Source organism: Sceloporus undulatus, chromosome 6 (assembly GCF_019175285.1).
Source record: "Sceloporus undulatus isolate JIND9_A2432 ecotype Alabama chromosome 6, SceUnd_v1.1, whole genome shotgun sequence".
Lineage (NCBI taxonomy): Eukaryota > Metazoa > Chordata > Lepidosauria > Squamata > Phrynosomatidae > Sceloporus > Sceloporus undulatus.
This window is the reverse complement of record NC_056527.1, coordinates 48,982,498-48,999,674: the sequence shown is the minus strand read 5'-3', so window position 1 is coordinate 48,999,674 and position 17,177 is coordinate 48,982,498. Positions and strand designations below refer to the sequence as shown.

General features: G+C 38.5%; 1 protein-coding gene across 4 annotated transcripts in view; it reads right to left on the bottom strand.

Annotated features, from left to right (window-relative positions):
- Nucleotides 1–17,177, bottom strand: part of RARB (retinoic acid receptor beta) — a 270,695-nt gene that overhangs the window by 66,111 nt on the left and 187,407 nt on the right. For all 4 annotated transcript variants that reach the window (XM_042472133.1, XM_042472135.1, XM_042472134.1 and 1 more), the window contains exon 3: nucleotides 2,581–2,722. In XM_042472133.1, coding sequence (XP_042328067.1) covers nucleotides 2,581–2,722 — 142 coding nt within the window. The remainder of the gene's footprint in view (nucleotides 1–2,580; nucleotides 2,723–17,177) is intronic.

Genomic DNA, 17,177 nt, shown 5'->3' with positions numbered 1-17,177 from the left:
AAAGATGGGGTGGGGAAGAAGATGTTGAGGGGAGCAGCTTCATTTCAAGCCTCATCATTTGTTTAATTTACTGCTTGCTGTTATTGTTTTATTGCCTTGTTGTTTGTTGGTTTTACCACTGTTTTATTGTTTTAATCATTTAATTGTCTTTCAAATGGCAAGGCAAAGTTAGAGCACATCAACTGATAACTAAGCTGTTCTTCCCTTGTGAGGCCTGGATTCACCAACTTTCAGTTGAAATACTTCAGCTATAGAATGGAAGAGTAAATGATGCTAGCCTTCAAATACACCTCAGAATGTCAAGCTTTATTTTAGTTTGGCAGAAAACAAAAACAAAGCAGGTATTCACACTAGAGAAAAAAAAGATGTTTGTTGCCTATACTTCTGGCTGTTTTTGCCTTGCTCTGATGCTGGTTGCTTTCATTCTCTGACCAATGGTTATGCTGCCAGGCCAAGCTAAAAGGCCTTTCCCTTGGTGCAACTATTCAAAGAAGATGACAGGCAGTGTCCTTGTTTGCAAACTGGTGTCTGACTGGGTTCTGGCTGTTGTTATTGAAGAGTTCCAGAATCAAAAGAGAAAAGATTCCCATTCAGGGTTCCAACCAGATGCTTTGTTGTTCAGGTTAATTTAAATTATTAGGTGGTGAGCAAGCTAATTCACTTTCCATTTTTCTTATTCAAGAGATATTCAAGAGAATGTTAAGTGTATCTTGGGAAAAAGAAAAATTGAAAGTGATTTTTTCCCTAGTAGTCTATATCAGATGTAATCCTGCAAGGAACACTGGTTAAAGGAAGGCAGAGCAACCTTTTAAAAGTTGCATTATTGGGTTACACACATCACACATCATCATCATCATCATCATTATTATTATTATTATTATTATTATGCTTTATTTATATAGCGCTGTAGAGTTACACAGCGCTGTACATACAACAGGTGAGGTGAGACAGCAGATGGGCTAGGAGCATATTCGTTGTGGTTTGGGGTTTGTTGTTGCTTTTGCGCAATTTTGATTGTTGCTTCTATTTTTCTTTGGTGGAGGGTATATTTCTCCATACTTTGGGATTCACCCAAGCATGCTGATTGACACTTTTGTTTTGCTTGGCTCTTTTTCTCTATCCCTGTTGGCACAGGGGCCATGGATTTGCTATTAGAATGCTCCCACTTGCTGCATGCATATTTACTAGGGTTGCTGCAACTGTCATGTAAGACTAAACCTTAGAGAGAAAAAAACAAGAAAGGAAACATCACAACATTTTCTCAGTTTTATTTTGCAACACTGTCAAAGTGAGGTTCGTGGCAAAGGCTTCATGCCTCACCCCATCTCAACCATAGACCTGGCATTTCTCCTACATCTCTGCAGGAATTTATTTTTAAATCTGACTATGCACATGTCTACGTGCTCACCAATCTGTCTTCTTTTGTTCTGATTTTGCCCATGACATTGCATAGTATGTCTAATCTATGGGTGCAGGGTAAATATATTTGTGTTAAAGTACACATACAGGAAGCAGTAGCCATAAAAAGCAGGAACCATGGTGCGTGAAAGCTTGCACATTTTTCCTTCCTGATGACTTTGCAATCCATGCTAACACCACTGAGATGCTGTTTTGACTGACAACAGAATCACTATATAGCATGCAGGGCTTTATCACATTCAAGTCCCATAGAAAAGCCCTGCATTATATTGACATGCTCCTTATTAGATACAACAAGACCTTTTTATAAAAGCAGCTATTACAATTTCTGACTACAGATGGGGTTGTAAACTAGATTTGTACACCCTAAATTGTGGAAAGTTCAGGAGTTAATTTTCTACCCCAGGCAATTTCGGGGAATACATGGACTACCAAAATAGCAACAGCAGCAGAGCCACCCCAAAGCAATTGGAAGTTCATGTAAGTTTTTGGAAAAGTTGTACTTTTTAAATGTTAAACAGTGAAGGGGGAGGCCTATAAAACTTTTCAAACAATGAACTGCTGTTCTTGGAAACTTCTAAGAATGACAACTTATCTCTTTTTTGGGGAGCAGAGAAAGGAATTTGGGAAAGAGGTTCATGAAGTTTGAAGGGGGCAAGGGCCAAAAAAACAGCCTTGGGGTCACATACAGTTCCACTTTGCCCATGCTGTCCTAAGCTAATATGCAAACTAGAATAATTATCTTTTGAGTTTTTCACTTCTGATTTTTGTGGTACAGTTTTCAAATCTAAAACTGTGTATAGAATGTATATATTGGTGAAAATGCCAACATGTATACATTATCATTTTTTAAACAAAAAAAATTGTATATCAGGGGTAGGTGATTGCAAGGAACAGGTATGTTGGAGAATTGTGGGTACAAAATTGCATACAAAGGCTCCTATGAATTTTCATGGAGGTTTTAAAAATATTTGCAAATGGATGGAAAAATGGAATGGAACTGATATGTGCTTATAAGATATAAACATTATAGAAAGTGAAGCAGACACATTTGCTCATCCCTACTTCTGACCCCAATATGCCACATCCCCAAGACCACCACTGTGACCCAAACAGATAAGACAGATAAGGCAAATGAGACAATTTCTACCATCAACTCACATTCCTTGGACATTCCCACTTCAAAGCACTTCTGTAGTCTGCAGTACTGGCAGCGATTCCTAGTGACTTTATTAATAACACAGTTCTTATCTCGGTGACATGTATAAACCATGTTCTTCTGAATGCTTCTGCGGAAAAAACCCTGCAATCAAGCAGAAAAAAAGAGAATGAAATGCAGCCTCTCATCATGTTGCCAATTGTTCTGTGAAGTGACTGAAAGAACTGCAACTCTGTGACTAGATTTGATAACCTTCAAGCCTTTATGAAATATTCAACATCTCATACAGCTCCTTCGCAACATGGGAAATACCATTCAATCAAAAATAAACAACTCTATTTACCAAAGAGACAAAGGCAGCCAGTACAAAGAACATGCTTTCAGAAACTGAAGGACAAAGCCTGGTGGTCCACATATGTCACTCTAACAACATGGAGAAGAAGTTGCATGAACTACTTTGTTTAGGCCTGTGAGAACAGCCGTTTATTAATTCACACTGCAGGAGAGGCTCATCAAGTAATCTCAATACCACCAGAATGAATATATAAACCAGTGCACAGGCATGGCAAATGTGATATATAAATCCAAGGTCATTTTTTTCTTCCATTTCTGGCTTCCTTAATCAACAATGGATTCTCTTGGTAGATTCCTTTTGGTAAGCAACAAAAACATTTTAATTGAACCAGATGCAGGTACAATGAAATCACACTGAAATCACCTACTTTTCACAGTTCTAGGGATGCAACATTAGGGACTGATTTCGGACTAAATCAGAGTACATATGACATCAATCCAATTCACTGATCATGATTATTTAAGTGCCATAGATTCAATCAGCCTACTTTAAGTATGGCTAGCATGATCTAACCCAATATACTTGTAAAACCAAAGAAGATAGTTTATCTTGTTAGAAAATGAACAGCCAATCCAAGGTGGGACAACTAAGTACCAAATTCAGGCCAACAGCAAAAATCCAGAGTAAAACACTCCCTGCATAAACTATTCATGTTTCACTTCAACCACTTGTTTGGATAATAATACCAAAACAAAATAATACCAGCACTGGGCCATGTGTTACCAATTCAAGGGTTCTTTCAGCCATTTTAAGAACCCAGAAGTGCTTGTTCTCATCTTCACAAATGAGCAAGATACCAGGTAATTTTTAAAAATCTAATAAAATTGCTGCAAGTTATAACAGAAAATTAAATGTGGTATCTCAGATCTTTCTTGATTTGGAAAGTTGTCTTTAAAATATATATATTTTTTCTGTTCCCCCTACTCTAAGAAATGCAGGACTAGCTCTTTCATAAGACAGAGTAGGCAGACTGACTTTAACAGCAGTTGGTAAAGGTAGGAAGGAGTAGCAAATATTTGGGAGGACACACCTGTGTGTGCCAAGTGATCTGCTTTAAACTCCTTGAAGTAGCCCGGTTTTTTTCAAGTGTGGCAAAGGATGCTATCCAGTAACTTCAGTACATGGAAAGGGTCGTCACCTTGTCTTTTGAATCAGGAAAGAAAAATTCCTCAGCCAGGCCGGTGGTGTGGCCCTGATAATCACCATGACTTGAATCCAAAGAATATAGGCAGAGATTAGTGTTGTAGTGCTAGAAATGCTGCTCCTGAGAGTCGGGGGCCTTTTGGAAAGGTATACAACATGATTCTGAAGGCTGTGGCAGAGTGGGGTGGGTGGGAAATGGAAGAATAAGTAGTAGAAACTGTAAACACCCAATTAGCATGAATGGCAGTCACTGCAACCTGTGTGAAGGTCTCTTTGGGCACAAATTCACATTGCTGCTGGTATGATAGGAAACCAAAGCAACAACACATTTAAAAAATAAAATATAAAATGAGCCACCCAATCCAGAGAACAAGGGAAACAAAACCCACAATATAATCATTACAAGAAGGGATACTCTAGCCATTTGACTTGCATTTATAGGTCACCCGTTTGACAGTTGTCCTGTTAGGCTACCAGACCTAGGCAATCCTTTTAACCTAAAGTTTTAATTACAATTGCTCAAGAAGGAATATGAGAAGGGCCATCTCGCTTACAGGAAGAGCTTGAATTTGCAGCCACAGAGAACAGGAAGGCATCAGTTTCTATAAGCAATAGAGGAAATAAGACATTTTAAAGCCTAAATGCAACTTAGCGGTAGAACTGGGATTTTCAGTCCCTCCCATCTTCCCTGCATACTGGTCTGGTACTAAAAATGTGTTCCAGATAGTTTACTAGACTTTTTTTTTAAAAAAGGTATGTATCAAAATGCTTGCAGGAGGTGAGGTGTATCCGTCCTGTTTGCTTAGACAGGTGTTATTTGGCAGACAAAATGACAATGCTGAAAACTGGCTTTTCTTCCCCTCCATCCACAGAACACTTGAGTTTAAGTCAAAAATGTTTCATGCCACTGACATTCCTCATGCTAAATATCTACAGCTTGGACATGCTGTTTCTGGGAGCCTCAGAGAATTTGACAGGGAAAGTTTCATTAAAGAATTAACTAAAACCAATCAAGCAACACCTTACATGGGATCTGGCTCACAAAAAAAGTGTTTCTGTCAAGTCCTGGTGGCGCTACAACATTTATAAGACTGTTATGTGGTGTACTGCTAGGGCTGGCCATGAAATACAAGCCAAAGAACTGAGAAAACAAGGGAAAACTAAAGAAATCTTTTGAAAACTTTTGTATAATGGTACACTATAATTGATGGTCAGCTTGTACTGTATACGTAGTAAGCATTTTCAGACTAGTTCTTGCTATTGTAATATCCAAAATCACACCGAATTTTCCAAGGGAGAGAATACTTGTTAAATTAGACATAAAAAACTCAGTCTACTTTTCATAGAGGTCAAACATATGCAGACTTGGGCCAAGGCATTTTTCTGCTCGAAACAGAAAACAAGATGGTATCCTTGCCAATTCGACCAGTCACAGACACAGATTCCAGTCAGGCTGCCAGTTGAATCTTAGTTCAGATATGATGAAAGATTAACTGTCTCCATTATACCTGGGAGAAGGGCAAGCTAGCTTTGGAGACTCAAAGGAAATGGTGAGGAGTTCCCATCCTGACCCATCTTCCATTGCCTGATGTAGCTGCCTTACTCTGCCTCATGGCAGAATTGACTTTGCACATATGTTATTATCGTCTCAACCTTGCCTGGTAACATAAGATCCATCAGGTCAAGTCTTATGTTTTTGAAAGTCTAATTTCATTGTTATTTTTTCATTAGCATTTTCTGCTTGTTTTATTTTTATTTGTTAATAATTTATATTTTTGTATTTTTACATTTATATATTTATATTTTAGAACCTGTGGGTTACTTTAAAGCATCCGTAACCATAGAAAGGTGAGGCATAAATAATGAAATAAATAAAGATTAAAATGTTACATATTTGTAAGGTCTAAGTACTTGAATCTACCAACAGATCTTAGTATCTTTTTTCAGCTTTGAACTCTCTTAAATTTTGGATTTAATATTCACAAGTCCTAATGGTTTTTGTCTTGGGCAGAAAAAAAACTCCACCTTCTAAATGCAGGATGCAGAAACTCAAGATTTATTGTCCCTAGCACTCACTTTTGACACTGATGGACCCTCTTGATGGGCAGGTCCTATGAAAACAATAAGAAAAGTTTGGAAGAACAGGTCATGTTTAGTTTGTAGAAGGGAAGACTGAAGAGGGGCTGGATGGAGGTGATAGTACTCTTCAAATACCTAAAGAGTTATCACACAGTAGAGGACACATATTTGTCCTCTGCACTCCAGAGGGCAAGATTGGCTCTAATGCATTTAAGTTAAAGGAGAGTAGATTCTGCTTGCACATTAGAAAAAATGTCTTGATGATAGGAACAATTTGACGAAAAACATATAGCAAGGAGGTAGATCACTTTTACTTCTGCAAGAGGTCAAGCTGAGGCTGGATAACCATTTGATTTGGATGCTCTAGCTCTGAATTTCATGCTTCAAGCAATGGACTGAACTGGATGGCCTAGAAAGCTCCTTCCACCTATATCATATAAAGTTATTTAATGACACCAATCAAAAAACCCATTTCCATGAAGGCCTTCCTGTCATTAGGGTTATCACATTCATTTTCACATGTACACTATATCCTACATACTACATGTTCATGTGAATAGTATACTTATTTCCTAGAACTAAACCACACATTCAAGACATGTTTCTACAATAAAGAAATCCCAAGCATCTATGATGCATAAGTGGGATTTTTAAAATAAGTAGCAAGTACTTATTATATTGTTAGCCTTTGAATGTCAAGTAAGCAGGCAAAAAGGAAAAACACATGACCAAGAAAATAAGCGAAAGGGGGGAGGGGGAAAGAAAAGTTTCAGTAGCTCTGATCCAAAGTAAAATAAAAGGTAGAACTCTATGTTATAAACACACTGTTCCCAAACATTGGGAATTGCAGTAAGTGCAGCTCCAGTTCAGTTATTGTAGTAAATGCAACTCCAGATGTGATATCCCCAGGAAGAAAAGTGTCTTGCAGAGGATGGAGATGCTCAAGCTTCCCTATGTCTCTTAATTCTTTGCTGTAAATCCCCATCCACCTGCTATTTCCCTTCCCTGCTGGATGTTCCTCTGGTCTCAGAGCCTAGCTGGGGTGGATGGGCCAAAAATGTAGGAGCATTCAGAAATGAAAATCAGTAGGTGGGGTAACTGGGTGCCCAAACTTTTTGTCCTGTCTAATGAGTCATCCCTGAAAATGTGTCTCCAAATCTACCTGACTAGTATGAAATAAACACAGGGTGGGAAGTCTTGTATTTGCCTTATGATGTGTAGGTCTTTTTGTAGAGGCCACAGCATGGTCCATCCCAGTTTTGTTCTTCCTATTCCTGGCTAGATCACATACAGAATTATCCCCAGAGGGAAATGATTATTCCACCTTGTCACACACTATAAAGTCAAATATATTTTTCTTGCTGAGGTGAAGAACAAGATGGCACCTCTCTCTATTGCATGTACAAAAGCCAGTCAGAATGCATGTTAAATCTTTCTTACTTCAGCACTGATGATGGAACAGTATGCTTCACTGCATGGCTCAGGTGGAGATGCAATGCAGGTCCCATAAAACACATAATTTGGCTGCTTTTTGTCCCCAAATATTTTTCACCTGATGCAGCTTCCTCCTTCTGCCAAATGATGCGGACCAAGCCTTCTTGGAATGAAATTGGGGGTGGGATGCGAGGTCCAACATTCTTGAGAGTACTCCCTCATTCTTTCCTCTTTCTTGAAACTAAAACCAAAGCACCTGTGTTCTTCCTAGTTAGTGCATGTGCACAAAAGAAAGAACTCCAATAATGCTGCCTCCTCTGCAACATGACTGACTCTAACTTGGCTTGTATATTTGACATTTCTCCCCAGGAAAACGACACATACTCTAAAATGGAAAGATATAATTTATTATTTGCAATAACAATAACAGTAATGGTATAACATCTTTAAATTAATAGCCAGAAGGATATGTAGTCACATCATTTTTTTAAAAAAACAAAGCTCCACTGCTCAGATTTTCTTCTATTTATTAGTGCTGAATACTCTTACAAGGGATATATTATGTCTGTGAGGCATAAAGAATTTACATGAACAATTCTCATTAGTGTTAATAGGCACAACAGCACCCACATAAATCTTCTGTGATAGGCACATGGGAGTGTCAGCGACAAAAAATAAGCAGGAAGAATATTATCACTGCTATGCAAAATAATATACTCAAAGAACAATGTGTTCAAAACCACACTTCTTGTATTTGAACATGGCCTGCAGAGGAGGCAATATTACTGGAGTTTTTTCTTCTGTACACATGCACTAACTAGGAAGGAGACAGGTGCTTTGGTTTTAATCTCATGAAGGAGAAAAGAATGACGGAGTAGTGCAGGTTCCAAGCCTTTAAATGTACACTTTGCCATAAGCAAACAATGGTTCACAATTGCAAATGCTTTTGAACAGGCATCGTCTTTTGGATTGAGACCTCACCTGCTCTGTTTCCCTAGACTTCAAAATTACATTATACCAAAGTGCAAATTCCATCTCTCCATTCACCCTCTCCTCACAGCATCTTCTTATCTTAACAGGAGATGGATAGAGTATCATCCTGGCCATGTCGCATTAGGTGTCCTCATTTACAGATTACAAGGAGGGGGAAAATATGGCTCGTATAAATTATTCAGAATCTATTGTATCAGTATGTGTTCTCTGAGCATTCACCACTGGCAAAGTAGACAAGATTATTTTTCACTTTTAATTGTGTTGATACCTTATCTGCCCCATTGAAAATGGAGAACAGTATGTGAAACCACATGTACCCAGGGAGCAAATAAAGCCAGTTACTAGGTCCATTATTTAAAGCCAAAGTAGCCCATTTAGACAATGTTACTTTAACACAATGCCAAAAAAGGGAGGGGGGCCTTGTTGCTATTTACTTTTGTAATGCTTGTCTATTACTATGTCAGACATGAAAGAGTTTAGTTCAGGGATAGGTTGCTTAAAGAAAATCTGAACAGATTTAATCACTGGTGTCACAAAGGATTTCAGAATACCATCTGGGTACAAAGGAAATCATTGTGTGTATCACATCCTCTGGGATAGTAAGCCAAAAGCCCCCTTGCTCAAAATTCAAGGGCATTTCAAACCAATACAATCCCTATAGACTGTATTACCTTGGTAACAGGCAGTATGAAAACATCCAATGTATCCATACAAATCACACCATCCTTTCTCTCCATACATATATCACATTTTGGCAACTCATGTGCTTTAAAATTCACCATTATGAGCATTCTGTGCTTCAAAAGATTTGGGTTTTTGTTTTTTTACATCTGCTTGATTTGGCATGATATTTTTGTTTTGAAAATACTTCAGTGATCTCCAGCAAGCCACATACCTCATCTTATTTACAATGGCAGATAAACAAATTCCAAGTTTAAATGCTGACTTTGCATGCTACAGGAAACAAGAAATGGCTCAGTTAAAATTCAGGCTTTCAAAGAGGCAACAGTCTGCCCTTCCAGAATTCTGAGTTCTGTTTATTTGCATTTATAACATAGGATATCATCTAATGTGCCCTATTAGGATGTAAAAAGGTAAAGGTAAAGACATGAACCCTTGACATGAACGTCTAGTGGTAACTGACTGTAGGGGGCAGTGCTCATCTCCGTTACTAAGCCGAAGAGCCAGCGTTGTCAGAAACAATGCTGTGGTCACGTGGCCAGCCTGACCACATGGAACGCTTCCCACCAATGTGGTACCTATCTATCTCTTGCACTTTCACATGCTTTCGAACTTCTAGGTTGGAAGAAGCTTGAACACATGGCACTTAGGCCTCAAACCGTCGATCTGCTGATCTTGCGATCATCAGAATCAGTGTCTTAACCACTGAGCCACTTGTATATATCTACTCACTCTCATTTTCCAAGTGCTGTGCTTATTTAAGACCCATTTAGATGGATAGGCTCAACTGAGGAAACCAGGGCACAGACCAGAGCAGGGCAGTTGATGATCAATGGACTTGGAAGTGTCTCATTCATAGGGAGGCCATAAATCAAAGTCGATTTGATGGGTGCTAAGGATAACAACAAAGATCAACGTGACTGACTTGAAGGTACTGCACAACAAGCAAACCCAAAGGCAGATTATGACAAAGCTCTGTCTAAATTCGGATACTAATAGTTGCTCAAGAAAATGCTGAAGCCATCTCTTTAAACAGATTAGGATTGCCAGGTTCAGTTACGGCAACACTCCTCTGTTCCTGTAAGAGTTGCATAGAAAGCAGAATTTCTCTAGATGCAACTTCTCTTGGTAAAATTCTGTCCTTTATGCAATGATGCTCACAGAACGGACTAGTTTATTCTATACAGCAGAATGGAAACCCTATACTGTACTTTGTTCTTCTCATCATTCTGGAATGCAGGGAAGCTTAGCAGATATCTTTCTTCCTTCTTCAGCCACTTAGAAATTCTAATTGTTTCTTGAGAAAGAAAGTCTTGTTCAGGAAGCCCTGATTTTCAGCCTTGCTGGAACCAGTGCCCAGTGTCGTCTCTGTTTGCAATGTGTGCCCAGTCCCTAGGGCCATTCATGTCTAACATGCTCGCATTGGCATGAAATTCAGCATCTTAATTGTTCTGATGCAAGCAATGTGCTCTAAACCTATTGCAGTGCACACATGAATTTGAATCTCTCTCTCTTTCTCTTTCTCCCTTACACATACACATGGTTTCCCCCTTTCTTCTCCTCACCAGCTGTCAGATAGACAATTACAAGTGCATGAACCAGCTTTGCACAACAGAGAACAAAACATAATGGCATTATAGATATTTGAAAGGTTTGATTTTGAACTGTCAATATTATTATATATGTAACTTCTGAAGAAATGCAAATACCTTTCTCTGTATAAATTCAGTACAAATTAGTCAAAGTCAAATGAGGAACTGCATTATTTTTGTGAGTCACAACCCTTTGAATTCAATGGACCTTTCCAAAAAGCAAGTGGGTGTAGTATTGCTCTCTAAATATACCACTGATGTGTTCTGCTTTTACCTTTTTCTTCTACAGTATCATCCCAGAAGGCTAAATTGTATACTTTAGCAGTTAAGCATTTCTTACTGAAAATGTCTACTTCATAATTTAGTCCAAAATGGACCTGTAACACCCCTTGCTTTTTGGAAACTAAAGCCTATTAGTGTTTTTATGTTTGTTAGTGCCCACAATAAAATGAGACTAGGCACAACATGGTTTGACTATAATGACAACAAAGTTTACAAGATTTACCCATGAATTTTGTGAAACACAAAGAGGATGGGAGCCTGATGCATATGACAAAGATGTGCTGAGAGTAAGAAATCTGAAATACACCATCAACCGTGTGTTTTAAGATGAATTGTGTGACTTTTTAACACACACACATACATTCTTCTTCATAATATCTGTTCAATTATTTTAGACTCTGGAAAATTCAGACAAGAAGTCTCATGAAAATAATTTAGTATCAGAAATGGAATGGGGAGGGGTGTTTCTGATTTGAGAAAGATCCAAGTTCCTTCCATTGCTGAATTCCAAATACAGGGATGAATTATTGCTGTTTTAAAATATATATATTCAACGCACTCTAACCTAATTTAGTTAGGGCCAGACCTCTAACCCACTGAACTCGTAAACTGTCACAATTTCTGAATGTGCTTCAACCAGCTAAAGAATATCTAAAAGGCCATCCACTGTTAACTACTCTTCGTTTTATTTCTTCCAGGGCTTCAGGATTTATACCACCAATTAAGACAATAATGAGTGCCCCAGGCTGACCTCCCAGGAGCAAGAATTAATTAACCACAGTATTTCTTACTAAAGAATGACACTTTCCCAAACCATTTATGTAGCTGCTTTCCCCCCAGATATTAATGTATTTCTATTCAGCACTCCCAAATTATTATGTCTGAACTAATGAAAGCTTTTTCTTGTGTTCCCCACCACCACCATAACAGAAAATGTTTTAAATAAGCAGGGTGCAGTTCAGCATTCCAGATTACAGCAGGCCTTCCATATCCATGGATTATGCATCCACAGAAAATATTCACACACACACACCAATTCCAAAAAGCAAAACTTGATTTTGCTCTTTTATACATGGACACCATTTTACTACACCATTGTATTTAATGGGATTTGAGGATCCATGCATTTTGGTATCCATGCATTTCTATCCATAGAACCAAACCACAGCACATACCAAGGGCCCACATTTTCTAAAAATTACGTAAGAACTCTAATATGAAATGTTGTTGAGTGTGGTCAGATTAAATGTAGATGAAACACTGGTACTGAATCAAATGTCTTTCCCTACTTTTAGAAGTGGTTCAAACAAAACAAGGGCTCATAAGCATTTGCTGAGTTATTTAAAACGGAAGTGACCTGGCGTGAGGATCCCACTTTGACTGCCCTGAATTCAACCTTTGGAATCCTGAGGGATTGTAGTTTAGGTTTGCAGTTTAGGGACCTTTAAAGCTCTCAGCCAGAGCATACCAGTGTCTACAAACCTGAGGATTTCATAGGGTGCATCCATGGCAGTTAAAGTCGAATCATAATGCTATGACAGTGTAGTCTGGAAGAGGCTCTAGATGTTGCTCTTGTCACTTGACTTTGTTCTTTATTTTTCACTATTTGAAGATAAAGGTTACGCAAGAGGCAAGTTCAAATCTACACATGCTTTAAAGATGTGAAAAGCTCCTTTTCTCCAGTAGCACAACCTTACTAACAACATTTGTTTCTTTGGGCAAAGAATATATATTATGAAAGATTGTGGGTTTTTTAATTGAACTTCCCTTATATTTGAGCAGTTTCAATTTGTTTGGAACAATCTCAATTTATAGACATTGCCCCCATTCAGGGGAAGATCTCACCCTTTAATGCAGGGATGGGGTGGAATTTTTATGAATTAGCTTGTTTGAGAAATAATTTAATGCTTGTTCATGCTCAGTACAAATACGGAGATGAAATTACACACGTGCAAAAAAGTATCAGCTATTTTTAACATGGTGGAATTTGGGAATCAACAACCTTCCAGATGTTTCTGAGTTCCAAGTCCCATCATCCCTGATGACTGGCCATGATAACTAGATCTGATGGGAAATGAATTCAAACATCTAGAAGTTTGCCTGTACCTCACAGAAGACTTTTGCAATTTTTGCTGCAACAGCCAACAGGCTACTTATAGAACAGGAGGACATAACTCAAATTAAACACGCGGCTCCTTTTGAAAGTGTACAAAATTCTTCATATTTAGCAGTATTTAATATGTGAAAGTGATGGAATAGTGAGAAGAAGAGAGAAGTAGATTCAGAAAAGAATATGGTAAAAGAAACATCTCTGCTGTGCCAAAGATTAAAATACAAGGACCATCCATACAGTGGATAGCTGGACATTTGTCTTCAGTAAATTGAGCCCTACAGAGTGGAAGTTGACAAGGTTTGAAATCAGTCATGGACTTGTCTCACTTGTGGGATCTACTTTATTAAGAAGATGGTCCTGCAACATAAGAAGCTACCTTTTTAAGAGACATCTTCCAATACCCATTTAATCTGACATGCTGACTTTCTCAGAGCCAGTTATTTCCACCAACACTACCAGCCAAACAAGGTCATGTCCATAGTATGCATGCTGTGCTCATTGACTGTAAAGGAACTAATGGTATACATGCAAAATCAATAGGCAAATAAGCACATGAGATTATGTCTCCCCCAAATAATTTAACCCAACAATCGAAAAGTACTTGCTTATGCTGCACAGGCAGTCTCTTCATTTTATATATCTTAAACAGGACACATTTACAGTCAAGTTCTGAGTTTATAAATGCAGAGGGGTCAGTAATGTATGGATAAGTGTATGATGAAGCTGTTGCTAATGACTCTACAGTGGACACATATCTTGATCTACTGCACTGCTTCAAAAGCTACTAAAGGATCATCTGCAATGGTCCAGGAAATTGAGATCAGTGAACCCAGCAAGATCATCAGACTACCACTTCAACATGGGCAATTATAACATATAAACCAGTGCAAATTTCACAGTTGGGGTTCATGGGGGGCATTGTATGTATGTGCTGGCAGTTACCAACACTACCCAGTGAAGAAGAGGGAATCCACATACTTTACACATTTACTAATGAATTGGACATGCAGATTTGGCATATATATAAATTTTTCAAACTAGCAATAGACTTAAGAAACCTTCCCACACAGAGCCTTTTGAATTGTTAACAAATACATGGAGTTAACTGGATGACACATTATGTATTCCTGAAATGCAGAATAAGTGCTAACTGAGGGTGTATCCATACTGCACCATCACTGCACCCTTACTCACAAAGGAGACTGCAAACATATATGCTGCTTAGGGAAATGACTGAAGATAATACTTTTGCCTTCAAACAGAGACATGTTTAAATTAATTAAAATTCATTAATGCATTTTCAAAGATAAGTATAAGTTACAGGAGTCAAAGTTTCATGGTGATGGAGCTGTGACTTTGACCGAGCGAATGACATTGATCCACTTTTACAGAAGAGAACTGATTAATTGCTTCTGTTGTGCTTTGTATTATTACTCTGGTTCATAACATAATCCAAAAAACAACAAGGAGCCCTGGGGGATTTTGAGTACTAACAAATATATCATGGCATAACCTTAAATTAGAAAAAAAATCAACTGGATTTCTAATAGAAATGCTGAACAATTTATTTCAGTCTTCATTTTTAAGTGAACTGACCAAATGCACATTTCCCAGGATATTGTGTGGTTTGAAGCACTTCTGTTTTTCTATTTGTTCACTAAGTGGCAGAAGTACTAGAGTGTATCATACCAGTGCTTTAAAAATAAGGGAAGGGAAGGGAGGAACAGTTCTTTCTACTAGGTAATTCCATCTCTATTAGGTTTTAGTAGGGTCTAGAGGTTCTAGTAGGTAGGGCTAGGGCTAGACCTACCAATAAGAACAGCTGATGTTAGATGTTAAGAAAGCAGAGCAAAATTGTAGTTCTTTAATTTACTGTTAAATATTCATTGCCAGAAAGGGACAGAGGTATCATGAAGTAAAATAACTTATCTGAGGGGTGAAACAGATGGGTGGAAGGAGCAGCTTAAAGCTGCCTCTTCTAAAGATGGATTGGGGCCACGGCGAACACATGCCATGGCCCCAATCCATCTTGATGCTGGCCGAAAAAGGAACGGCAACAATCTGCTCCTTTTTTGGCTGGGGTAAAGGTGGCTTTTCCTACCCCCGTCATGGCCCTATGTTGGCTTCAAGCCACTCTGGTGGCATGCGGCATATAAACACTGCACCGTTGGAGCACCTTGAAACCACCCACATCTGACAAACTGCCTGATATCCTCATGGCTTCAGGGTGGTGTTGGAGTGTGTGGCATAAAACGCTGTGCTCCCAAGCTTCTGGAGGGCAGCTTTAAAGGTCTGTCTGTTCGTCCGTGACTTTAGATACAATATACATTGAGCTGTGGGTGGATTTGATTCGCTGCCTCAAGTAGCAAAAAGTCTCAGACTGGCCTAGTTCTTCCAGGTTGCTGTTGGCTTCCATGTCAGTGGGGCAGTGAATCTGCCCTGGGTTTCAGTCCAACAATTTAAAGGAATTTCCCAAAGTGCAGAATCCCATCCCCCAAATGAGTTCAACATATTCTGTAGCTCCATTAAAATTTGAACTAAAATTCACCTGTAAAACATCACCCCACTGAGGAGTCTGCATAAGGGTTATGTGTGTTTAGATCTCTTTTTAAGAAGAACAGGATTGAAATTCAATAGGTAAATGAAGTCAGAAGTAGATCCAGTGTTATCTTACACTGTTTTCCCCCCTCTCATTTTAACAGCAGGAACTTTAGCAAGCTGATGCATATACAATGATGGTCACTTACCTCTAATAAAAATTCAGTCTCATTTATTCAGTGGAAAGCTACCAAATATATTCCCAACATTTAGATTTGAAGCTATTTAAGATGGATTTCAAACCCAAACAAATTTGCCATGTCTGTTCATGGGGGAAGCTATTTATGTTAACAGCCTCACTCCTCAAAGTGCTGTTCTGTCACAAGCCCCATTAAAACTAATGGGGCTTGCACTATCACAGTGACTTGAGAATTGCAGCCTATGGCTTTTTCTAAACTAATCGGGCAGTGGGAAATGACAGCAAATGACATCCACTCCTACTTTAAGGGTCTTCACTGCCAGAGAAAGTAAGCTGTAATGGACATCTATACCAGTTTGATTTAGATTCAAAAGCAAAATGAGCCCATTTTTACTGATCAGTAGAAGAATAAATGTGTCCAAAATAAATATTGCTTTACAAATCTTGAGCTCTTGCTCCACAGTGACATATAATACAGATGGAATATACTGAATTTCTCAAAACCAAACCAAAGCAAACCAAACCAAAAACAGTATCTTGGTTGAGATGTAACAATCTCAGGCCAATAAACCATGTGTTCCTATCTTGAACCTCCCCTCACATGCCCAGTTTTGGAGCTAATCCTGATTTTTTTTTTTTAAACCACAGCGTTCCTGGTTTCCTAGGTGGGAAAGTATGGTTTAATTAAGATATCAAACCTTGATCTGACCTAGCTGAAATCAGGGTATGAAACCAGGCTGAAGCGGTGGAATGCTGTGGTTTAAACAAATTATAATATTAGCATTAAAGCTAAGAACACTGAGATGAATGGAAGATGGCGCACAGACACATATTTAATACCTGAGCAATTTGATGTTAAGTTTTTGTGGAAGAAATGTCAGTATGGGGAGGGAGATGCAATCAACTCCAAAAACAGTAGGATCTTTAATTCAACACTACAGTGAATATGTACTATAGCAAAGCTAGTTGTAGTCCATAACAGATTCAGCTGACATTTAAAGCAAGGGTGGAAAATGTGTCACCTCTCCCTCCAGTGTTATTGTACAATTCCAAGTAGCTACAGTTAGCTTAGCCAACTCTGCAGTTGAGAGACAGGAATTAAGTGGTTGGATGAACTGAATAGTATGGATAAGACTAGAAGACTAGTCCAAGTTCTTGGACAAACCAAATAGACTTTGACTTGCAGGATC